Source organism: Eublepharis macularius, chromosome 12 (genome assembly GCF_028583425.1).
Source record: "Eublepharis macularius isolate TG4126 chromosome 12, MPM_Emac_v1.0, whole genome shotgun sequence".
Lineage (NCBI taxonomy): Eukaryota > Metazoa > Chordata > Lepidosauria > Squamata > Eublepharidae > Eublepharis > Eublepharis macularius.
Genome location: NC_072801.1, coordinates 23169588 through 23191863, shown reverse-complemented (window position 1 = coordinate 23191863; position 22276 = coordinate 23169588). Strand labels below are relative to the sequence as shown.

Here is a 22276-nt window from a genome sequence, read left to right as displayed (position 1 = left end):
TCACACTGGCCACAGGCGTGCTCCCACACTTCATGCAGGGCTAATTCTGGCCCGCAAAGTGCGGGGGCATGCCAGTCGATGGTGCGACACTGTCACTTCAGGGAGTGACTTCGTCATGCCCCACTGGGAGCGCATCAGGGGCACGCTTTCCTGGGATACCTGCTGGTGGTGAACTATCTCTGGGGGGCTTGCAATCGCCAGGGGGCTTGAAACCTCCTGCCAATTGCCGGCAATTGGGAGTTTGCCCACCACCAGCAGGCAACTGGGAAGCCTACCCAATGCCAGGTTGAGAAATGGAGATTTGGATGTGGAGCCTGGGCAGGGTAGGGTTTGGGGAAGGGAGTGACCCCATCAGGGATGTGATGCCCTAGAGCCTGCCCTCCAAAGCTGCCATTTTCTCCTAGGGAACTGATTTCAGTTGTCTAGAGATCAGTTGTAATTCTGAGAGAATTCCAGGCCCCACCTGGAGGTTGGCAACCCTACTTCACCCCCTGATCGATCAAGCAGACCCTGTTCTTTACCTTTTGTTTCCCAGTCCCCTAATCGCAGGACAACTGGCAGCCCAGTTTGACCTCCAAGACTAAGCAAGACTTCCTCTGCATATTGAACAGTGGAGGGGCTATGACTTCTTTATAGAGCACCTGCGTTGATGCAGAAGGTCTCAGGTTCAATCCCCAGTTAAAAGAATCAGGTAATAGGTGCTGAAAAAGATCTCCACCTGAGACCCTGGTGAGTCACTGCCAGAGTAGCAAGAGTGACCTTGATAGGCCTGTGACCTGACCCAGTATATGGCAACTTCATGTGTTCAGCTGAAGTGTAGAGAAAATATAGTCTGGTGGGAGCCCAAGTGTGATGGACAATTCCACTGTTATAGAAGACAGCGTGCCAATAAAAGGCACATCAGGTCAGCAACTAACCACTTGTCCCAGGACTTTGCCCCATCAGGACTCGGTAGAATTTGGGACATGTTTCATGGCTTGCAACCCCATGGTTTCAAAATGAAAATATCTCCCTTTTTCACCAACAACAAATAAAGAACCCTCATTACTTCAGAAGGGATGCACGTTCACGGGTTGTAAATTTTAATTTATTTTTTAATATCCTGCATTACAGCGCCGTAAATAAAGCTGTAAATTTTTGCACAGCAAGTCACTGATGCATCTGAAAGCCATTAGTAGGTATTGTGCACTATTGCAAATTGAGCCAGTCTGCCATGAAGGGAGTTGTGGGGAGGGGGAGAGAGGAAAGGAGGAGAGGCCGACAGGTGTATGTGGGGGAGGCAGAGGGGAGCAAAGATACTGGATAGGTGGTAAGAGCCAGTGGTTTTTAGGTCGGCAACCTCTGTCAGGCTAGCAAGGCAGTGCTCATGTTTAATTGGAGGAGGGGAGGAGTGGAAATGAGATCAGTTACTGAGAAAAGAAACACTTTACAGGATTCCCCAAACCAATGAAGATTTATCATTTTGGTCCCCAAAGGTGTAATTGCCTGAAGGGCTGTTTCTCTCGGCTTGCAGAGCTGCCCTTCTCCCAATAAACTTGAGGTCAACCATCCTTCTAAAATGGAAGATTTGAAATGTCTGAGCTGTAAAATGTTGTGACAAGGGATGCAAATCTTCCCGGCCACCAGAGTCAATCTTAAGTGAAATAGTAAAGAGTCCAGTAGCACCTTTAAGACTAACCAACTTTACTGTAGCATGTTTTCGAGAACCACAGTTCTCTTCGTCAGATGCAACTTTACTGTAGCATAAGCTTTCGAGAACCACAGTTCTCTTCGTCAGATGCAACTTTATTGTAGCATAAGCTTTCGAGAACCACAGCTCTCTTCGTCAGATGCTTCGATGCATCTGACGAAGAGAGCTGTGGTTCTTGAAAGCTTATGCTACAGTAAAGTTGGTTAGTCTTAAAGGTGCTGCTAGACTCTACTATTTTGCAACCGCAGACTAACACAGCTAACTCCTCTGAATCTTAAGTGAGCAACAGAAGAGGGCTGTGAGATTTGTGAGTTCATGTGACCCTCTGAAGGTCCTATCAGCAGGCAGGGGCTGGGTGTGTGTGTGTGTGTGTGTGTGTGTGTTTTGTTTTAAAAGCATAAAGACTGCTTTGCTGGATCTGACCATCTAGGCCAGCATTCCCTTTCCATAAAGTTCCTGGAGGTTTGCAGGCAACCAATGATTATCTTCCTGAACCTGAACATGGGGGCTCTAGTTGGCTACAGATTATATGGCCTTCCTGTGCAAATTGGATGCTTGAACATTCACTGGCGTCAGAGACACAGCTGACACGCTCGGTGAGTGGGGAACTAAACCTATTAATCCAAGTGGTACAAATCAGTATCAAGGAAAGACCCTGGCCTCTGTGCCTGGTTTGTCATCTCTCCAAGGCAACCAGTTGGCCACTGCTTGAATTCAGATGGTGGACCGCTGGTCTGATGTTCATATGGTCTTCCATAAGGAACCCTCCTTCCCATGATGTGCAGCACTGACAGGTTTGTCTAATCTGGGCTAACATCTGGGACAGCAGAAGTCTTTGAGGTTCTATGAGGCATGGAGAGTTTGTTCTGGGCTGTAGATCTGAAACATAGGATTGTGCGGTCCTATTGTGGATTGATCAATCTGAAGCAGAAGGAAAGGAGTATTTATTCCCGTGGCCGACCACCATGTTAACAGTGTCTGCAAGATTAATTAGATCCAACAAAAGCTTCAAGAAGGCATGTTAATAGCCCTAATCCGTCCACACATGACATTCTGATTACACCTGTGTTATGCAGTCAAACCACATCCTCCTGGCAAGGGAATTACATTGACGCTGATGAAATTGTTCCTGAACTCGGCAGCAGTTATTGCAAACTGTTTGTTTGGTTAGAAATGTTCCTGCCGCTTCTGCTTCTGATTTTAGTTTTATTTGACTATCTGTATGTTTAATATTTGTAAATTATGTCAGGAGTTGTAACACAACAAGGTTAAAGATGCTTTCAAACAAATAAACCATCCGTTTTGTTGGGAAATTGACCACGGTTCAGTTGATGGTTGCTAGAGTTGCCGAGTCCAGGTAGGAAAATCCCTGGAGATTTGGGGCGGAGTTTCAGGAGGGCAGAGTTTGAGGAGGGGATGGAGTTCAGCTGAGATGAGATGGCATACAGTCCACCCTCCAAAGCTGCCATTTTATCCAGAGGAACTGATCTCTATAATCTGAAGAACAGTTTTAATTCCAAGGGAATGGCTGCTCCCGCCTGCAGGTTGGCAACACTTCTGGATGAAGGTGTAATTAGTAGGGCCATCCATGAAGGGCACGTTTGTTTGTTTGTTTATTCTGTTTTCTTTCAAGTCTATTAAAATAAAGAAATGAAAAAGAGTCACGTATATGATTTTCCCCTTCAATAAGAATATGTAGGCATTTCTTAGTGACATACAGGCTTATTTAAATTAACCAATCAACTTGTCCATTCAAATGCAGAAGGTTAATTAACTAAATTTTCTGCAACTGGCTACCACTAATGAAAAAGGTGTAAAGTATTTCCATCTTTCTACCACTCCTTTGAAGAAAGCAGCAAGAGTCCAGTAGCACTAGGGTTGCCAGCTCCAAGTTGGGAAATTCCTGAAGATATGAGGGGTGAAACCTGGAGAAAGTGGTGTTTGGGGAGGGAAAGGACCTTGGTATGGCATAAGTCCATAGAGTCCACCTTCCAAACCAGCCATTTTCTCCAGGTGAACTGATCTCTGTGGCCTGGAGACCAGTTGTAATTCCGGGAGATCTCCAGTCACTACCTGGAGGCTGGCAACCCTAAGTAGCACCTATAAGACTAACAACATTTGTGGTAGGGTATGAACGTTCGTGAGTCACAGCTTCAGATACAGTGAGCTGTGACTCACGAAAGCTCATGCCCTACCACAAATTCTGTTAGTCTTATATGTGCTACTGGATTCTTGCTCTTTTCTACTGCTACAGACAGACTAACATGTCTACCCATCTTGATCTAACTCCTTTAAAGAAGCGTTGTTTGGGCATACTGCAGAGGATTAAAGGCCAGTGAAACTGGATTAATATATAATGTCTGAAACATGGAGCGCACTGGGAACATGTAACCTGTGGCAGTCTGTGGGTGCTTCACAGGTCAGTGCTTGCAGCTGGTCTTGGACAAAATGCAGCGAATGTCTTCTGGATCAGACTAGGCCTGAAAATGAATGAAAATGCAGCAGGGCATTCTGATGGGTTAATAATCTCTTAATAGTGGAGACTGAAAACTGTCCTCTTTTTTATGGTTGCAGGGTACAACTTTCTGTTTTGTGCAGCAGAGAGAGTTAGCACGTTGCCCACTTCACCTTCAAAATGCTGAGTGGCAGCCATTAAAGATCAGTTCCTACATCCTCACAAGCCATTGTTTCTCTGTTAACACTTTCACATTCTCTGTAATATCATTGAAAGTACATTAGAGTTCACTGAGCAACACTAAGGAATGCTGAAGAGCACTGTGCAGTCGCCAAGTGGTCCCATTTAGAAGGCGCCTGCCTCAGGGCTAGCAACCCTGACAGAGCCTGGGGCGTTCTGGGTAATTTACCTATGCATACTCATCATCGTAAGAAGTTTATTAAAATGAATCCAATTAAAAGGACGGGAAACGGCGTAGGTTTGGAAATTTTTAATCGTTGCATATCGCCAGTCTGCGTCGCCTGATGCCTCGGGGCGTTATCAGTGTTGCTACAACTGGCCTCTGCATCCTCAGCGGATGGAATAACGGAGGCTCATTGAGATGGAAGATTCTGCAGGATTGAGTCAAACTGTAAAACGGAGTAGCCGTTTGATGATTAATTATAAGCATCCTCTCCTTTGTGCCCTGGAGAGGACTGTATTTCCAGGAGGGTCGCCCTTTGACAGGTCTACAGGAAGCACTTGCAGAGCAGAGAGCTCTTCCACCAAGAGGCAAAAAACTGATACAATCTATTCTCACATCTGCTTCCTGTTGTCAAGATATTGGGTTTTTTCCCTCTTTGGGTTCATTATAGACCTGGGCAAGAGTCTGAAATGTGATGGTTGAAAACAAGAATGGAAAAATATGTATCTGGAATAGGCATTGCTCTGTACTGCCAAGCAGAGAATTTTTAATTTTTTTTCATGTGGAGATTGGCCATCTCTCTACCCTTCTGCAGCAGATCTCAGAGTATTTATTGGATCTGAAAAGCAGACAAGCCACAGAGAGGTAGACAAAAATTGCCCAGAAAATGTCCTGGTTTATATCACCTGGTTGGACGGGAGATGGACGGGACCCCCCCTTCCCCCCCAACACACACTATAAGTGGTACAAGTGGCTCTGCGGAAGGCAGCATTTGGCAAGAGTTAAGGCTGAAACCAGACAGGGTGGAAATCTGTCTTTTGTGTGTGTTTGCTCCTTGCAAAATGTGCATAACCAATCTCTTCCCCCCTCTCCTTTTATCTTTGGAAAAGCCGTTGAGAATATAAAAAGATGTCTTTAATCTGGAGGATGGACAAATGGTTCTGACTGATCAACGAGAGGTCTACTACCTCTGTAGGCCAATTAAGGGGACTTTGCCTTAGCGACCTTCAAGTCCTGCAAGATGGTAACAAAAGCTTTGCTGAGATGAATCGGTCAAGGAGACGGGCTTGAATAAATCCCTGCCCTGCCCAAGAAGGTGGCTGGGTGACTTGGGGTAATTGCCTGGGGTGAGATTTTGAGGGCCACCAGAAAGGCAAGATGAGCTGCATCTACTGGCCTGAAAAGAAGCTCGGCGTTCACTGGCTGCTGGAATCTCTGTACTTGTTGACTATGGGCTTCCGTAGCTGCCATGATGGAACATGGAGGAACTTTTTATTAGGGTTGTTCACTCTGGGTTGAGAAATTCCTGGCGATGTGGGGGCGGAGCCTGGGGAGGGTGGGATTTGGGGAAGGGAGGGACCTCATTGAGGTATAGTACCATAGAGTCCATCTTCCAAAGCAGCCAGTATCTCCAGGAGAACTGATCTCTGTAGATAAATAGATAAAAGCTCACTGCAGGTGATGATGGGAGGCAAGAAGGGGAACACCATGAGACAGATGCCCGTGCCCCCTGAGTCATCATTGAGCACAAGAACAACAAGCAAGTTCGGCTATATCCATTGTGTTATATCAAAAAGAAAGGGTTGGGGGTTTTTTACAGCTGTCAAAGTCAAATTACTTTATTTATGGTATTATTTCTGTAGAGATCTTGCTTTTTTAATTGCAAGATATATGATGGAAGCCCATCTGTTCATTAACAATAGGGAGACGAATCCTGCAAGTGGCTGGGCTGTATGAAATGACTGTGACCTGGCTGAATAATTTGTCAGAGGTGCTGGGTGCACGCACAGCCCCAGCATGGTTTCTGGGCCACCTCTGGGTTCTTTAGGTCTTCAGGGAGGGGGCAGAAACATCTCTCTCCAAGGGATTTCAGAAAACACACAAACATGGAAAGAATGGGCAGGGCACAAGGAGACACCGGAGTTGTTGACCCCCACCCAAAGAATGGTCTGTACCCAGGAGGGATTATTCATGTTTGGCCAATGAAGGAAGCAGGCTTTAATTGGGCAGCAGCTCTGCACAGAAGCCAGAATGTGTGCCTCTGCATGATGCGCCACAGGACCCTGCCTTGGCTGGTACGGTCCCCCAAACAGAAGCCTTCACAGATGCTCAGTCCCGTCCTGGCAGAGGCCAGGTTATGTTTCAAATCCAGAGCTCTCCTTTTTTGCGCTTCAGCTAAATAACCTTTCCTTGTCTTTTCTCTGTTTATTGCTAACTTTTAAAAAGCCATCAAGTTTGCAGAGGAGTGAGACAGATTAAAGGATGGAAGGGTTACTTCTTCCCCTGCTTTGGGGAGGGACCATGGCTCAGTGACAACTGCTTGGCGTGCAGAAGGCCCCAGGTTCAATCCCCAGCATCTCCAGTTAAAAAGATCAGGCAGTTGGTGATGTGAAAGACCTCTACCTGAGACCCTGGAGAGCTATTATGAGTCTGTGTACACAATACTGACCTTGTTGGACCAATGGTCTGATCGTGTATAAGGCAGATTCGTGTGTTCTGCATTCCCAACTGGTGCTTACCAGCTTTCCTCTCCATCCCCTCAACCATTACTGTTGCCTGTGTTGGAGTTGAACAATGAAGACTTCCATCAGTGGGGCAAGAACTGGGGGGGGGGGGATCAGGCAGGAGGGGAACCCAGAAGTACAACGAAGCCTTACTCTTTGGGTTTTCACTCAATTCAGAATGCCAACTGGCAATATGGTGGAAGGGGGCGGGGGAAGAGAGAGAACATCCCAGAGGTCCTCATGGTGGTGCAGGACTTTTACTGGCCCCAGTGCCCAAAGGCTGGAATTATGAAGCCTACCAGGTCACTTTGTTTCTTCTTTTCAATACTGTGTCTTTTAAAAAAAATTTTTGCAAATGCCTCTTTGTGAGCTTGATAGGAAGGTCAAGAAGTAGGATCCAAACATTTGAAACCAATGTTGTTGAAAATATTGTGGAAAACTGTTGGAAGTCAACAAAAGGGGGGGGAAGGGAGGGGGTTAGAACTGGAATATTTAAAGGAAATTGATTGTAATAGATATTATAGAGATTTCTAATCCAATAAAAAAAAATTTTTTTTTTTAAAGAAAATATTGTTGAAAACCGAACAAGAACTGGATGCCCAGGACTTGGAGTGGATATGGGCTGTAAGAACATATTGTGTGCAGGAAAGGACACCCTGGATTATTGTGCATTGATGCTTGGTTCAGATATTCGGAGCAGCATTTATGTAGAGTGATATGACATACACCCCTTTGGCCATGTCTTTCAGGGTACGGCATCTGTCCTTCAGCGTAGGTCTGCTAATGAGGAGTATGTTGAAGTTGGGCGGCTTGGACCATCGGATTATTTCGGTAAGCTCTGTTCCATTTCAGTTGATTTAGAGAGGCGAGCTGGCATCATGTTTAGACAGATGTTTGCATCGTGGCATTGTGTGGGTTGAGCTCTCTGTGTAGAAGGTGGGTCTTCCTTCGTGCTTTTGTAGGGATTGGTCCTTGGTCAGTGCGCGGGGCGTCATTCTCAGATGCATGATGGCCTTTCCGTTGCTACTTCCAGGTGAGATCGCCCTTTTGCTCAACCGGCCCCGGGCTGCAACCGTTGTGGCGCGTGGGCCCCTGAAGTGCGTCAAACTGGACCGCCCGCGCTTTGAACGAGTACTTGGCCCGTGTTCGGAAATCCTCAAGAGGAACATCCAGAGATACAACAGTTTCATTTCCCTCACTGTTTAAGTTCTTTCTGTTTGGGGTTTGCTGCCTTCACGTTAAAACTCGTGCACTTAAAAAAAAATTGACCCGTGCCGTTCCATAGCTTTATGAAGAAAGCAGGATGTATTGCATTTTATGTATTTTACTTTGTTTTAAATGTTCATGTCACTGGATGTCCAATTTTTTTGTCTCATTAAAGAGGGCAGGCAGCGGAGATCTGGATGCGTGTGGCTTTGGGGAGCCATTTGGAGTTCTCAATTTAAATTGCATTCCAGTTGGTCATTGTCACCAGAGCCCCAAAATATTGTCCATTAAAAAGATAAATAAAGGCCACATAGGTACCTCTTTCTGCATTTATTTGAGCTAGTTTTGCTAAAAAGCCGGCAACTAGTTTGTCATCCTGTTATAAAAAGTATAGTCTTAAATATTCAAGGTCTCACGTTACAAAAGACCCCCCTTAATATTTAATTGGGAATTTGTTCATGAAGAGGGCCACAATACAGCAGAAATTATGTCACACAACTCCAGTGTACTCAATAAGGTGGAGGTATATTCTTCTTGAACACGACCGGTATTTAAAACCAATGATCACAAAATGCAAGGGGAAACCTATGCCCGGAGCATCCATCCGTGTGAAGAGGTATCTGTTGGTTTGTTTCCACTTTGCTTTGGGGCTGTTAATGACATGTGCTTGGGTAGGTACCAGCACATGGCAGAAACCGTTTTCTCCATGTCATAATCTTTTCTCCATGATGTCCTGCCTCAAGGGTACCATCGCTCACATCTGGGTCCAGTGTTTGACATGAGAGTAACCCAGTGGTGAGACTCCCTTTGACGTCAGTCAGCATGGGACACCTTTGTCAGACTTGGATCCGATACATGATGATGTCATGCAGAGAGCAACAGGATTTCCAAATTTCTAAACTGGGCCGGGAGGGGTTTGTGTGTGTTGTTTCCCATATTTCTAAATAAAACAGGAGACCAAACTAATAAAATATATTCTCGCACAGGCTTTCATGAGTCAGAGCTCATGTCATGAGAACCAGTGCAGTGTAGTGGTTAGAGTGTTGGACTAGGGTCTGGAAACTCAGGTTTGAATCCCCACTCTGCCATGGAAGCACATTGGGTGATCATGGGCCAGTCACACACTCTCAGCCTAGCCAACCTTGCAGGGCTGTTGCATGGGGGGAAACTGGAGGAGCGGAGAATGATATTAACTGCTTTGGGTCACCATTGGGGAGAAAAGCAGGATATAAACGAAGTAAAATTTAAAAATGAACAAGATCACTAGATGCATTGAAGTGGAAGTCCGTTATGTAGATGCTTTTATATTCACGACAAGTGGCCCTTATCCACTCTTTTTTACGGGATCTTGTTTTAAACTGGCCTCTCTTTTGTAACGTCTCTCCTTCTACCATTCTGTTGTGGCTATAAAAGACACCCATACTGTGCCTGTCTTTTTTTTTTAAGTAGGGAAAATCCAGTTGACTGTATTGTGCCAGGTTTTCTTCTTGTATGGAAAAAATACACTCGACCTTTTTTGACCTTTTTCCAGTAAGGAAAAAGACAGGCCTAATAAGAGTGGCTCTTTTTTCCCTACCAAAGCTAAAAGCAACCCGGGGAGGAGCAGTGTTGCTCAGGGAAATGGCACCAAAGGGAAATTAAAGTCTCCCTTCTCTAGCACCGGGTCCATGTAATTCAGCCCTCGCTGATATCCTGTCAGTACGGTATCTTTTACTTGGAAGAAGAGTTTCTGATTTGTTCCCATGCATTTTTATTGATTGCTGTAATCTATATTTATTGTGCTTATTTATAATCTCTGACACTGTTTTTTGCATGTGTAGAAAATGTGGAAAATAAGATGCCGTGTGACATGACTGGTGATTAAAGAGCATCATCTTAAAAAAGATTTTGAGAAAGCGAATATATGCTGTAATGATCATATAAAAGTCATTTCCTGTGATGTGTTATGTTATTTTGTTCTGTGTACATTTTTTTTTAAAAAAGGAAAACTTTTTTTAACAAAAAGGTAATGTTTTATCACTCCTTTTGCTGAGCTTATTGCATTTCTGTGGTAAAAAAAAATATGAAACGGGTGTAATATACAGAAAACTTCTGATCACTGTTGCATTCTAGGCAGTATCAGACACCCAGTGTGGAAGTTTGCAGAAGAATGGGTACAATTGAACAAAAGTTGTATCCCATTGAATTGGACAGGGATTAAGGCCAGATGAGGCACTGTGAGAGCTCCCCCTCTCTTGTAAATCTTACGCAAGTAATTTGTGACGTTACATCTTTGCATTGCGCAGCCTTGCCTCAGGTCATGCATTGGCAGAGGGAAGTGCTCTTCAAAATGGATGCTATGAAGCAAGGGAGAGAAGAGATGAAGAATGGCAGCTCCTCCAGATCACTTGTAGCGTTGGCCCTAAAGCAGTCTTGTAAAGAGCCACTTGCTTGGTCACTTATAGTAATGAAGACTCGCCTCTAGACAACCAGGCAGGAAAATTTTTAGATACTGAAATGGAATGTGGCTCTTCTCCCCCCCCCCCCGCCCCCGCAATGCCCCCTCTGCATTAAAATCAACAAACGATTCCTGGATGTGCAAAAAACCCACAAAAGATGGGGGAAGTATTTTGTTCCTGATCTGTTTCAAGGTCTGATGGTTTTACTCTCCACACATCAGGAATAAAAGAATGTTTAACTCTTAATACTTGCTACATATTCTCTAACATGTTTAGGGGAAGAGGGGCAGCCTGCAGCTATTTCAATCAGAAAAGCTAATATTGTGTGGAATAGTAACTTTGGTGTCCATCTTTAAAAGGCTGAACTGACGAAGACAAATAGGTAAGTATTATTGGTTTCAGGGGGGCTTTAGAGTACCCTTATTTATTTATTTTTTGCTATATTGCACCCATTATTTTCAAAGAAATCTGACTTTTGGCCAAAACCAAATGTCCATAATTGTCGTAAATGTTCCAAAGAAAAGCAAAACCATTGACCGCTGGAGTTCATTCAGTGTAACCAAGACAAGCAATGCTCTTCTGTTGTACTTTCAAGACAACTGATCAGGACAATGAGACAGAATTATGATGTGAATAAAATTCTTGGAACTTAGAAGTGGCTCTTGAGTTTCTTCAATAAAGAAAAATTGACATCATAAGTAAAGGAGATTTCCCAGGGGCTCCAAGCTGGACATATGCAGTGTTCACATGAACAAAGGCATCAGGGGTTAGCATGGTGGAGCTTCTGTCCAAGCTCACAGCCTGGCAGAGGCCCTGGTACAGAGATGCTAGGCCTATATGCTTCTTGTATCTATTTACCCTATGGCATTGTTTATGGAAATGTTCTTGATACTGGCTGTACTAATCTCACACTGTGTAATCCGCCTTGAGTCTCAGTGAGAAAGGCGGACTATAAATGACATAAATAAAATAAATACCAGGAATAGGAGATTACCTGGTAATGCCACACGGACCTCTGGTAATAGAAAAGGTTCCAAAGGGAGCAGAGCAGGGTTCTTTTGCACTCCTTTTAGATCTCAACTACAGTCAGCCTCACCCACCATATTTAGCCCAGAGTTAGTCATGGCCTGTGGGGTCCTACCACAGTTGCATTCAGCAAAATCATGGCGAAGAGGCTAGCCCTGAGCTTTAAGGCCTGGATTTAGTATACAGGTAGTTGGCAAAATCCAATAGCAGTTCCCATAGCCGAGCCCCCAAGCTTTCAGGTCTTTCAGGTCCCCTCCAGCACTTCAGTCTTTCACCCCACTACAGCTGACAGCCTGACCCTGGTACGGTGGGTACTGGTCCGCAGTACATAGCCCTATGTCCATTTTGAGGGTCTACTGAAGAATTCTAGTCACAATTGTAAAAAATATTTTTATTGCACGAGTAGAACTCTTCAAGAAAGCCCATTTTGGGGGTATAATTGTTCAATACTGTAATATTTTGAAGTGAATGAATTTTTTATCATTTATTAAACATATATAATTTATGGATAATTGCTTTAATATGAGAGACAATTTGTTTCACTTCAATAAGGAAGCAGTTGATTATATTACTAACAGGTTATATAAGAGAATCAATTGTAATTTATGTGGGGGTGTGCCTCAGCAAAAAAAATTGATGTGCCCCTAGTCCCTGCGGGGGCCCCTAGGCTTTGGCCTAGTCAGCCTTATGAATAAGATGGTCCTCCTAACAGTTCCCCTGTGCAAGCCCTGCCTGAAATGCAAAGGACCAAGCCAGGAGAGTAACTAGTAAGAATGCATTCTATAGGTGTGGCTCCACGTGCACTGGCTTTACACCTGTCAGGAGTCTCCCAAAGAATCCTGGGAACCGTAGTTTCGTGAGGGGGCAAGAACTCTCCATTAGAAATCCCCAATCTCCCCCCACCCTTTGCATGATATACAAATCCCAGGATTCCCCAGGAGAAAGAATCCAACTATTAAACCTGTTTACATCCGTAGTCTAGCTATCCCCAACAGGCTGATTTGTGGTTCGTTTGTTAGCCTTGAACAGGTAGTTTACAATGGATGGATTTTGTATTTTTTTTAGTGAACAAATGGTTTCCTCCAATCCACTCTCTACAACTCTTCCGAATTTATAAACCTGTATTGTGGGCTGAGAATCCACCCTAAACTTCCCCTGGCAAGAACACATCTGTCTGAGTTCCCATCCTCACCCCACTTTTTGAAAATCCCTTTGCTCTGGAATGGGATTTTACTCAGCACACATTCTCTTGCATGGCAAATCTGAACGTGCTTGCCAGCCACAGAAGCAGCATCTGCAACCATCTGTCCAGTGCCTGGAATGCGGAGGATATGTTTTGTCGAACGGGCTGCGTTAAGAGCTTATGCTTGCCAGGCAGTGCATGAGAATCTATTGGGTTGTGTGACTTCTGAGCTCAGGATTCAAAAGGATTCGGCATCCTGAGAATTAAAGCGTTATCCTAAGACAAAAACAACAACAGGGCAGCAGTATTTATTAATTAATCAGATTAAATAATTACAAATCTCTAGGTGGATTAATAAAGTGGCTCTGATTAACTGGGCAGCAGATTCCCCCCCCCCAAATTTTTAAATTATTTTTAATACTAGAGCTACACAAATAGGGTGGGCTGCTCTAGACTTAGAAGTAGCATTCCACTGCCTCGTTCATATAGAAGGGAATGCCTCTTCTAAGGTGAGGCCTGTGTGTAACTTGTATAATGTACATTTTCCTTCAGAACTACTGCGCACAGAAATGTAATCGATCAATAGATCAATGCTCTTACAAGTCATGAGCTAAAAGTAATAGGGCAACAATAACCCTCATAGGAAGAATTGAGAGTTATGAGGGTGAAAAACCTTCAAATGAGGTCTGGAGAGAATTTCAGAGAGATAGGGGGCTGTGAAGTACTGTCAAATTTATCCTAAATCTAAACCTCAAAGCAAGTTTTGAGGTTCTTGGTTGTGGGCGGGGGGGGGGCACCTGAAGACTGTCAAGGGAAGCAAAGAAGAATTCCAATAAGACTAGTGGAAATTCTCAGAGAGGTTCTACATATCCCAGAGCTAGAATGCTGCACATTAGTATTTTGCTCCTCTTTGTGAATAGTGAAAGCAGAATAAATCAGGCAAAACAGGTTGCAGAATTCAATTCCTCTTGTTGCAGAATTTGCATGTACATTATATAGGGTAGTATTATATAGTAGTAGTATATAGTAGTTCAAAAGTGGAATCAGCTGCCTAGGGAGGTGGTGAGCTCCCCTTCACTGGCAGTTTTCAAGAGGCTGGATGAATATTTGTCAGGGATGCTTTAGGCTCATCCTACATTGGGCAGGGGGTTGGACTAGAAGGTCTATATGGCCCCTTCTCTGTGATTCTGTGAGGGTTGAATAGTAAAGAGTCCAGTGGCACCTTTAAGACTGACCAACTATATTGTAGCATAAGCTTTCGAGAGCCACAGCTCTCTTCGTCAGATGTGTCTAGGTTATATAGGGTTGTTGTCACTCTGACCTGGGGGCAGGGGATCCCTCTGCCCTCAGCCTGCACCCCCTTAGCTCAGGTAGCTACGAGGGAAAGGAACGGACAACTTACCCAGTTACCACGGGCTCTTCCAGGTGATGTCACAACATCACCTATTATGTGACAACACCACTTCCTTCCAGAAAAGATGTCATCATGTTGCTGAGTGAAGTTCCGGTATTGGGGGGGGGGGGGACACACACAGTCTTTACCCCAATACCAGAGCAGTTCTGGCATGGCAACAACATGGTAATGTGACTACGGGACGCAATGTCATTGCCAGAATGTGCTCTGTAACCTGGCAAACCTGTGTGAGTAGTGTAAGAGAATACATTTATGTTTGGAGCGGCCTTGCGTTGAGTCAGATAACAGGAGTCCATCTAGGTCAATATTGCTTACTCTGACTGGTAGCTTCTCTAAAAAGTCTCAGGCAGACCAACACTGAGTACTCAGCCCTCTTGAGGTGTAGATACAAAGGATTAAAGCCAAGAGCACGCAGAGGCGGTTCTCAGAGCCACAGGCTTCTCCCTTCATCCACACCTGTGCATGATCAAATGGGAGGTTTTCACTGGTGCCTCACTGGGACTTCCTTCCCTCAACTTTTGATTGCTCAGGTGGCCAGAGGTATTTTGGTGCCTGAGGCCGACAAGCAAAATGATGCCATGCCCCCGTCCCATATATCTATGGTGCTTTAATTAGAAATGAAAGAGACCAGGTAAAATATCCTCAAACTGAAGACCTAAAATGTTCCAGCTGCAAGTGTGTGAAACCTTTACCTTTCTGCAGGCCTTTTTTTCTGGGAAAAGAGGTGGTGGAACTCGGTGGGTTGCCCTCGGAGAAAATGGTCACATGGCTGGTGGCCCCGCCCCCTGATCTCCAGACAGGGGAGTTTAGGTTGCCCCTCCGTGTGCGGAGGGCAATCTCAACTCCCCTCTGTCTGGAGATCAGGGGGCGGGGCCACCAGCCATGTGACCATTTTCAAGAAGTTCTGCAACTCGGTTCCACCGCGTTCCAGCTGAAAAAAAGCCCTGCCTTTCTGACTATTTGATTTGAAAAGAGGGCTTTTTTTTCTTGCCAGTGACTGTTAACTTGTACATGGGCAGAAAGACCCAAGGATTCTTTAGCGCTCTCTCTCATGCTGTCAAACAGCAGCTTTCACTTTAAAAAGTTGTACCGGGCAGGCAAAAAGCTTTGCTGCTTAGCAAGGAGGAGGGCAAGCCGACATGCCAGGGCCAAACAGATCCAAACACAGAATGATGGCAGGCCGTTTTGGTGCATCTGCCAGAAACACTGAATGACTTGGCAGGGGGCAGAGCTGCTAACATCATCCTGAGCTCTGACACCATTAACGCTCCTGCCACATTAATTCCAGTTTCCATTTGGCTTGCTGGTTGGATCAAAAGTTATAATTGCTGTGGCTGCCGCAAGCTTTACAACAATTGCTTTCAAATTGGATTCTCGGAGTCCCTTGAGAGTTGCTTGGAAATTTTAGATTAGTGGTAGAAAAGCCTCTCTCCTGTATCCTTCATATCATGATGTGCACTCTCAGGGGAATGCACAAATCTCTTGTGGTTTCACAGGCTGGACCATTCATCCCTTTGGAAAGGAGACTTGCATGTGCAAAGGAATGCCCATGCGGATCTGCTTCTAGCACTGCAATGAAGGGAAATAGCAGTGCACAGAGAGCATCCAGACCAGATCTTCAGACTGATGGGGGGTCCCCCACATGACACCCTCACTGATAGGGTTACCAACCTCCAGGTGGAGCCTGGAGATCACCTGGAATTACAGATGATATCCAGACTGCAGAGATCAGTTCCCCTGAAGATAATGGCTGCCTTGGAGGGTCAACTCCATGGCATTAGACCCACCATACAACCAGATGGCCAGAAATAGAGGTCCATTACAGGCTGCAACATTGGTCTGATTGTGCACCCAAGTCCTGGGACAGAGTGCCTACTGTCAGGCATATAGACTTCCCACAGCAATTGGGGGTGGGGGGGGGAGGCAAAAGGAATCTGACTGGGTTTGCTCACAATGGCTGCTTTGCATTCTTTTGTAAGTGTGTGGAATTTATATGGGCTGCAGAATGGCTTTATTACGTTACCATGTGTTTAAGATAATCTGTTGATTAGCTGCATTTCCAGGGTTTTTCTTTGCTCTCCCTCTCCCTTAAATCACAGTTGCGGTCCAAATACAAAAAAGAGTGCATACTTCAAAATCATACCAAACCGTGGCCTCGGGCAACCTAACCTCAGCACAATCCCTGGCGTCGAAGCATTTTGATCCACTGTTCGGAGGGCTGGCTTCATGGCCAGGTTGTATAGAATGCTCAAGAAGACCTGGCCCCGGCTGAAAACTATGGATTATTTTATTAAGTCTTTCCGATATTACACATGTCTGCTTTCTAAATCTATCCTTGGATCTGGAATGCAAAGCTCAGCACTCTGCCGGGCTTTTCCAAGCGACATTCTTCGTTTTGGGTCGATGCTTGTGCACAGCAGGCTGAACGAGAAGGCTGAAAAGTCTACAAACTCAGCCCCCTGGAGAAAATGGGGGTGCTTTCCCTGGTTTCAGATCCAGCTGCATGCCATGCAAAGGGACACAAGGGTAGGGTTGCCAGCCTCCAGATGGTGGTGGCTGGAGATCTCCCGGAATTACAACTGATCTCCAGGTGACAGACAGCAGTTCCCCTGGAGAAAATGGCTGCCTGGGAAGGTGGACTCTATGGAGTTATAGCCAGTCCAAGTCCCTTCCCTCCCCAAACCCTGCCCTCTCCAGGTCCCCCCCCCAAATCTCCCCAACCAGGAGCTAGAAACCCTACACAAGGGGCAGCCACTGCCAAGCAGTCATGGGAGGAGTCAGCCAGCGCTTTAAATGGCTCCCACTGGCAGAGGAATTGAGCCTCTTGAGAGCAAACATGTAAAGAGACACCAAAAGACACACCAAACCAAATGCCTCGAGAGAAACAGGCAAGACATTACACTATGTTATCTATACAAAGACAGAAGGGCCAGTCTTCTATTTCTACCTGGCACGGCCAATCCAGAGGCGTCTTGTAAACTAAGTAAACCATGGTACGCCTGTGCATAAACCTGGTCGGCTAGATGCAGTGCCCCATGTCCTCCTCTCAAGTGATGTCTCCTGTTCATTTTCCCCCACTTTGATCTGATGCACAAACAACTTCTGGACCTGCTCTCTGGATGGATCCTTCCAGGCTTTGCAGTATCCGCATCCGCCTTGACATCAGCTTAAAGTTACTGCAATAACATCGGTGTGTTTTGTGACATAGCCCTGGGATTCATGGTAGGATAGCCCCCTAAGCATATCATCAAGGCCAAGTCATGCAGTGTTTCCCAGAACAAGGAGAAATATGAGCCAGGGTGGTGGTGGTGGAGGAAAGTGCCGTCAAGTCATAGTTGACTTATAGCAACCCCTGCTGGGGTTTTCAAGGCAAGGGACTCACAGAGGTGGTTTGTTGTTGCCTGCCTTTGCAACCCTGATCTTCATTGGAGGTCTCCTATCCCATTACTAATCAAGGCCGATCTTGCTTAGCTTCTGAGATCTGATGAGAACAGGCTTGCTTAGGCTATCCAGAGCCAGGGTAGACATCTAAAGAGATACCAAAAGACACACCAGAGGAGTCAGAAAATGAAACAGGAGTCCCAGTGTGTTGTCCGTGGGCATCATGGTGCCTACTAGCACCTTCCTTGGTGTCTGTCAAGGGCTTTTAGAAAGTGGGTGAGGCTCCTAGTCATCAGAGCTTCTGATAGGATACACAGATAAAAATAACATTATTTTTACAGCAGCTGCCACCATAGTGTTGGTTTTATTTTCTCTCACTCCTCATTCCCAATGTATTTTTAAAAACTACTCTTCTTGTCCACTGCATTTGAGCTTCCCATGTGCATGTTTGACCCTTTCTCCCATGGCAGCCATTTTGTTATTGCGCCCACCACCCTGTGTCAGAAGTCCAAAGGTGTCCACAGGCTTGAAAAGGTTGGGGGCCTCTCACCTAAAGAGAAGCAGGCAAGAAATTTCACTCCATTAACTAAATGAGCATTTGTGGTTGCGAGGAGACTTGAATACAACTCTTATTAAAGTCTTACGTGCTAGACACTACCTCAACATGTGTCCCACACAATATCACTTGACCAGCCCCAGGAACAGCAATCACTTGAAGATACGTGTTGTGTGAATCAGTGTTCCACAGACACACTCCGGGTGGAATGCAACGCTGGCTCTCCATGCAGGACATGTGGAGGGGAAGAAAGGGAAATTATTTGAAGGCCGTTCTCATGTGGCAAGTCACACAGCCAGACTGTCAAAAGCTGCGTGAATGTTTCCATCCTTTCTTGGGGAGTATGTGAGTCCTCTGGCCAATTTGCCAGGGAAGGTGGGGGTGGGGGTGCGGCGAAGAGGCCTAAATGAATTGTAGCGGAACCTGGCCGTGGATCAAAGTGGCGCCATCCAAAGAGCTGTGAACAAAACACTCCCTCTCGTTTGGAGAGTGGAGTGGTGGGGAAACCAATGTTGTGCCAGGAGCGCATTCAACCGTGTTTGCATTTTTGGCCAAAGCTCAAAGGACTGAACCGGGGACAGCAGCTGAGCTCTTGGAACTGGGCCACTATGTCCAACTAGAAAAGGCCTGGCAGGGGGGGTGGGGTGTAAGAATTTCAGCTTGGTATATTCATTATTCACCAGCCACAAGGAATGAACCTGCCCAACCCTAGTTGCATGCATGGATAGGGTTGGGCCCTAGTTCAGTGCGAGAACATTGATTTTGCCTGCAGAAGGTCCCTGGTTCAATCCCTGATATTTCCAGTGAAAAAAAATACAGTAATAGATGACATGAAAGATGTCTCCTCTATATCCCTAAAGAGCTGCCACCGGTCAGAGTAGACAAGATGAACCTTGAAGGGCCAAAGGTCTGACTTACCGTGAAGCAGTGATGCTTGTGTTCATGGGTGAGCTGACAGACTATAAGCAAACCTCTCAGAAGCAGCTGAGTGGTTTGTAGAGTTTGATTCCTCAAAAGTTCTATCCCTCTCAAGAGAGCCCCACTTCTTAGCTTTAATGATGGTAACAACAAACAACAACAATAACAATGCGTTCCTGTTATTTGCAAATCACACATGCAACCCACTTCTTGAGAACATAAGAAAAGCCCAGTCAGGTCGGACATAAAGTCTACCTCGCCCGGCATCCTGTTACCTCCTGCAGCTAGCCAACTTGTTCCTGGAAATTCACAACTAGAGATGGGCATGAACCGAAATACGAACCAAAATTAAGCATGAACCAGGCCAGTTTGTGCTTCGCGAACCATGGTTCATCAGATCCCATTTCTGATGAACCACCACGAACTTTAGGCTGGTTCATTTTGGTTCTTCTTTTGATTCGTGACTGCAGACAGCCTGGTGCCAATCAATCAGTTTCCTAGGCAACAGGGGATGGACTTCCTGCAGACCTTCTGCTGATCCGAAAGTGACCTTCGGCTGGCCAGGTAGTGACCTTCTGCTGGCCTGGAAGTGGCGGTTTTCTGACCTGGATGTGCCGTTTTCAAATGAACCGGCTCGCGAAACAGGGGCAGGTTTGTGAAAATTTGTGGTTCGTGAAATTTGATGAACCACATGGTTCGATTTTTTCCAGTTCATGCTCATCTCTATTCACAACTCAACCATGAAGACCTCAGCAACTGAGACCTCTCCAGCATCATCACAGATACATTTCCTCTGGACTTGGAGCTTTCATTTAGCTTTAGTTGTACTGAAGAAGGGATATGCAGCTGCTGCTGCCACCTCAAAGCCAACTACCTTGTTTTTCTTCTAACGGGTCAAAAAAAAAACTTCCTTGTGAAGTAAGTCCATTCAAACAGCACCTTGAGGAATGATTCAGGAGAAAATCACTTCACATCACCTCCGCCTGCCAAACAGATTATAGGCAGATTAGCCCCAGGATTTGACTCAGAAGCCCCTTGGCATTGATTCACGCATGTAAACAAGCCAAGCAGTCTCCTGTTGTATATTAATATTTGCAAGAGATTAGATGGAGATTAATTGAGGCTGATATCTACAATACTGGATTTATTTTCTGACAGTTTGGATACGATAATACAAGGACTCCCTAAGACAGAGTATCTTGAAGAAAGAGTTATCTACACAGAAAAGAAGCATCCGCATCCCACATGCACATACCAGACAGGGCATAGTCTGGAAAATGAATTTTTGCTTTGAATGAGATATAATTTTGACTGCCTGGAAGGTGAGATAATGGGCCGGTACGACAAGTGATTGAGAATTTTCCATCTGCCAGGCAATTTCATCTTATTAGTCCTTACAATGACCCTGTGAGGTAGGCCCTTCTCAGCCCCTTTTCACAGGCCATAAAAACAGAGAGATAGTGGCTTGTCTGAAGGTCCACAATATCTGAGTAAAGATCTTGGATCCAGAGCTTATTCAGACCAGCACTTCAAAGCAAGTCCCAACTACATTTTATCCTTTGTGAGAGAGTCCTACAAGCCCTGATACAACTGCAGAGGGCTTTCCTCTTGGAAACATGCAAGCGGGATCGAAAAGGGCAGCTACCTTGTTCTGAACTGCGTGTCAAGCAGCCCTGAGGATGGGTGTGCAGGTTAATTTGATGAAAAAGGCCTGACCAATGACTCTGTCAATAAGATCGAGTTGCTTAGACGAGAGAGGCCCCCCATTTTGTTAAGGCTGTGTGCAATTTTGGAATTTTGAAAACAGGTATCCGTAGTGTTGCCAATTCTGGGCTGGGAAATTCCTGGAGTTTGGGGGATGGAGCCTTGTTTGGAGAGGGACCTTGCAGGATATAATGTCATGAAGTCCAGCCTCCAAAACTGTCATTTCCTCCAGAGGACCTGATCTCTGCAGTCTGGAGATCAGTAGTAATTCCAGGAGCTCTCCAGACTCCACATGGAGGCTGGCAACTCCTGATAAAGGCCACCACGCACAAAGTGGCTGCCGTAATAAAACGTTACAAAGGTCCAAGCCAGGTGTCCTCCTGAGAGGGGTGCTCCCTGCAGACCCAAAGGTAATGCCTCCTGCGGCATATCACCAGCCATATCATTTTCTTCTCCATGAGATTGCAGATGCTGGATACTGCAGGCCAGGCTCAATCTTGTCATGAGCTGAAGGGCTAAGAGTCATTTGCATACTTTATTTTCACATTATTTATGTAATGTGTGCAGGGGGGGGGAAAGATACCGGGGGAAGGCTGGCAGATGGGTTGCCTTTCTTATGCAATGCCATCTGGATAGTTTCTGGGAAACACTAAAAGCCACATGGGGTGGTGGTGGTTTTCGGGATGAGCATTGATTCATTGACATCTTGGCTACTAGGGTTGAGTGAGGAACAGATCTGTTCTCAAAAATGCCCCAAAGAGAAAAGATTCTGGAATATTCTGAATATTCTGGAATTTCATTTACTCAAGACAATTCAGTGTTCTTCAATGGTTACAGCAGTGATCCCTAACATAGTGTCTGCTGATGGATTTCCGGGGGTCCATTTGCTTCTTCTCCAAAACACCTCTTCCCGAAAAGAAACAGCCAATCCTGGCTCCCCCCTCATTGAAGCAGGAGGTACTTCAGAAAGATCAGGCTTGTATCACCTTTGGGTGCAGGGAACACTCATTCAGAAAGGACTGCCTCCATCCTAGGATGATGCTTGGCTTGGACCCACCCAACATTTTGGGACTGGTGGCCAATGTTCTAAAATTCCAAAAGTGCTGATTGGCTAGGGTTAACAAGCCTGTGTAAGGAAATGCCTGGAGATTGGGGTGTCTGTGAGTGTGTGGGGCCTGGGAGGGTGGGATTTGGGGAGGGGAGTAGGGTTGCCAGCCTCCAGGAGAAAATGGCTACTTTGGAGGGTTGACTCTATGGAATTATGCCATGCCAAGGTCCTTTCCCTCCCCAAACCCCACTTTCTCCAGGTTTCACTCCCCAGATCTCCAGGAATTTCCTAACTTGGAGCTGGCAACCCTAGAGGGGCAGGACATCGGCATGGTATAATATCATGGAGCC

At 45.6% G+C, this 22276-nt stretch overlaps 1 protein-coding gene across 1 annotated transcript in view; it reads left to right on the top strand.

The window, feature by feature from the left end:
• The window catches only part of PRKAR1B (protein kinase cAMP-dependent type I regulatory subunit beta), a 116918-nt gene extending 105611 nt beyond the window's left edge, over nt 1–11307 (top strand). Inside the window, exons 10-11 of the mRNA XM_054995620.1 lie at nt 7802–7883; nt 8086–11307. Of these exons, the coding sequence (XP_054851595.1) occupies nt 7802–7883; nt 8086–8258 (255 nt within the window). The 3' untranslated portion in view covers nt 8259–11307. The remainder of the gene's footprint in view (nt 1–7801; nt 7884–8085) is intronic.
• The last annotated feature ends 10969 nt before the right edge of the window (nt 11308–22276 follow it).